Genomic DNA, 3,323 nt, shown 5'->3' on the forward strand with positions numbered 1-3,323 from the left:
CCTACCACTTGGGATGGAGGGAGGGATTGATGGGTGGGTGGGTGGATGGATGGATGTCACTTTAGCATTCCCATTGTGCTGCTGGGTTTGTTTCCCTGTGGCACATGGAAGTCCTTGGTGCTCTCTAGACGAGTGCCCAGGACATCCAGCTTCACAAACTCCACCACTGCACCTCGGGGCAGAGAGAATCGCTGCTCAGCTCTTCGCCCATGTTCTGCTGCTGTGCAGGAGCTGAACAAGAAGCGGACGCAGAAGGAGATGGAGCACGCCATGCTGATCCGGCACGACGAGTCCACGCGCGAGCTGGAGTACCGGCAGCTGCACACGCTGCAGAAGCTGCGCATGGACCTCATCCGGCTGCAGCACCAGACTGAGCTCGAGAACCAGCTGGAATACAACAAGCGGCGGGAGCGGGAGCTGCACAGGAAGCATTTCATGGAGCTCCGGCAGCAACCAAAGAACCTGAAGGTGCCAGAAGCTTTCCTTCCTCCTCTGCCAACCCCTGTCCTGCCAGGCCGCTGGGCCTGCTGCCTCCTCCCTGGCATCCCTCCCCTTCGCACAGGGTTGCTCTGGTGTAAGGAAGTTGTGAGTTGTTAGAGCAAAGAGCTCACTGAGGACTTTTAAGTGCTGTGCTAATTGGGGCTGCTGGGTAAAAATAGGCTCATCCTCAGCAGATGGTAGAGCGCTTGCTTCTGATGAGCTGTGTTGTCCTCAGGCCCTGCTGGTGTCAGCCTATAAACCTTGATAGGGAATGGGGTTGAGGGATGCTTCCAGTTTTCAGAGTCAACAGGGAGAGAGACCATGGATGTGCTGAGCACTATGCTCTGTCCCAGTTCGGCTCCAGGTGGATTAGAAACCTCTGAGCTGCTTGTTGTGGGGATTTCTGTCCCTCCTGTGAACATCCAAAAGGCTTTTGTTCACTTGTCTCCCCCTCGCTGGTTGTCAGATCCACAGTCTGTAGCGCAGGGTTGAGAGGGGGAGGCAGCAAAATGGGAGGCCTTGGAAAAGTGAACACTTTTGGAAGGCAGGAGGCAGGATGATGGGCTGGGAGACCTGCAGGAACCAACGCACCCATTGGGATGTCCTGTAACCTCTCTGTTCCCAAAGCTCTTCACACTGTTCCTTCCTTGGCAGGCTATGGAAATGCAGATCAAAAAGCAGTTCCAGGACACATGCAAAGTGCAAACTAAGCAGTACAAAGCACTGAAGAATCACCAGCTGGAAGTAACTCCAAAGAGTGAGCACAAGACAATTCTGAAGAGTCTGAAGGACGAGCAGACGAGGAAGCTCGCCATCCTGGCCGAGCAGTACGAGCAGAGCATCAACGAGATGATGGCCTCACAGGCGGTAGGTGCAGCATCCTGGGGCAGGGGGGCTCTGGTGGAGGTGGGGTACAGTCAACCCATCGGTCCCTGCAGCATGTAATGTGGTTGGGTTGGTAACAACTGTTTTCTAGTGCACTGGGACACACTTTCCCTCTTGTAACAAACACCCCACAGAACACGTGTCCTTCCCCAGCTGGGGATTTAGGACTGTTCTTCTCTGAGGCTCCTGCCTCTGTGTGTGGCAAGCTGCTGTTATGAAGCCCTTGCTGCCTTCCTGTACTGCCACCAACAGCAGAGGCTGTGGTGTTGAGGAAGGGGCACTCTCCGAGAAGGCAGAGCTGCATGTCACTGGTGTCAGAGCAGAGAAGTTACCAGTGGAGATTCCAATGTTGTTTTCCCAACGCTCCTACAGCTGCGGCTGGATGAGGCCCAAGAAGCAGAATGCCAGGCCCTGAGACTGCAACTCCAGCAGGAGATGGAGCTGCTCAACGCATACCAGAGCAAAATCAAGATGCAGACAGAAGCACAGCACGAAAGAGAGCTCCAGAAGCTGGAGCAGCGGGTGTCGCTGCGCAGGGCGCATCTGGAGCAGAAGGTAGGGTTTTGGGGGTGCCTGGTTGTGGACATGGGGTCGGGGTGGTCGTGCTGTGCTAAGGGGCTGCTGCCTCTGCTTCTTGCAGATCGAGGAGGAGCTGGCAGCCCTGCAGAAGGAACGCAGCGAGAGGATCAAGTTTCTCTTGGAAAGGCAGGAGCGAGAGATTGAGACGTTTGACATGGAGAGCTTGCGGATGGGCTTTGGGAATTTGGTCACATTAGAATATCCCAAGGAGGACTATAGATGAGATTAAATTTCTTTATGCCATTTAAAAAAAAACAACACAAAAAGACAACAAAAAAAAAAAAGAGTAAAACAAAGTAAGGAGCAAACTTGCAAACCCAACATTCCCCATGTTACCGGGAGTGCTCTCTCTTTCTGTCTCTCTTCCTGACATCGTGTCGGACTTAGTGCCTGTATCTCCTTCCGCCACCGGGGCCCGTGTCCCAGCCCGGTGCAGGACAGCTCCTGGTGGTCTTCTCCATAGTATGTCCCAGTATTGATGTCTCTGTGCAATGATTCAAAATGTTTCAGTGAAAACTTTTGGAGACAATTTTAATGGCAAAAAAAGAAAACCACACACACAAAAAAAGCTATAAAAAACCCAACCAACCCAAGTGGATGTTTGTTGCTTTTGAGCAATCACTCATTTTACCACCAATCAATGAAAGTACAAGCAAAAAAAAAAACCACCTTGATTCTAATGGCAAGCTCCAAACCCAGGGGGAGAGAGACAAATCCGCAGCCTTACCTGAACCAGCTGCTGCATAATTTAATTTTAGTCTTTATTTTTTTGGTATTTATTCATCAGGAATAATTAAATAATAAAAATTTTATTAAAGATTGAAAAAAAAAAATTTGATACATTTTACAGGAAAAGGAAACCACACAAAACCTTAAATCGTGCTGTACATATCAGTGGTGACATTATTACTTTGGGGGGGGGGTTAGGGGGCAGGCGTGGTGATTTTTAGCAGCCACCGGGCGGGGCCTCGCTCCTCGGCATCAGCTCTTTGATTGTATCATAAATCCTTTTCTGCTGTCGCAGAGAATGGGAATTGACACTTAAAAAGGAGCCCACAGGATTCCCGGTAGCACAAATTGGGCTTTGTCAAATCGTGTATTTTGTGTATAGAAGGAAAAATTTAAGGAGAGCTTTTACTTATTTTCATATTGTATTTTAACTGTTTCTCTGATCAGAACTTTTTTTACTTCTTTCCCCCCCTCCTTCCCCTCCTGCTCCCAGTGCTCGGGGGTCAACCCCGTCTCTCAGCTCATCCCCAGCCCCTTTCTGTTCTCTGCTTTGCTTTTGCTTTATTTGCTTTATTTCTTGGGTTTTCTTTCTTTGTTCCTCCCCCAAGTCCACCCCCACCCCCCCGATCTCCCCACCCCCCTGATCTTGG

At 50.5% G+C, this 3,323-nt stretch overlaps 1 protein-coding gene across 2 annotated transcripts in view; it reads left to right on the forward strand.

The window, feature by feature from the left end:
* Positions 1-2,498, forward strand: part of TAOK3 (TAO kinase 3) — a 45,548-nt gene extending 43,050 nt beyond the window's left edge. For both annotated transcript variants that reach the window (XM_010013378.1, XM_010013380.1), the window contains 4 exons: positions 229-468; positions 1,135-1,347; positions 1,738-1,920; positions 2,006-2,498. In XM_010013378.1, coding sequence (XP_010011680.1) covers positions 229-468; positions 1,135-1,347; positions 1,738-1,920; positions 2,006-2,167 — 798 coding nt within the window. In that variant the 3' untranslated portion in view covers positions 2,168-2,498. The remainder of the gene's footprint in view (positions 1-228; positions 469-1,134; positions 1,348-1,737; positions 1,921-2,005) is intronic.
* The last annotated feature ends 825 nt before the right edge of the window (positions 2,499-3,323 follow it).

This window comes from Nestor notabilis, unplaced genomic scaffold (genome assembly GCF_000696875.1).
Source record: "Nestor notabilis isolate BGI_N333 unplaced genomic scaffold, ASM69687v1 scaffold11374, whole genome shotgun sequence".
In the NCBI taxonomy this organism is placed as follows: domain Eukaryota; kingdom Metazoa; phylum Chordata; class Aves; order Psittaciformes; family Psittacidae; genus Nestor; species Nestor notabilis.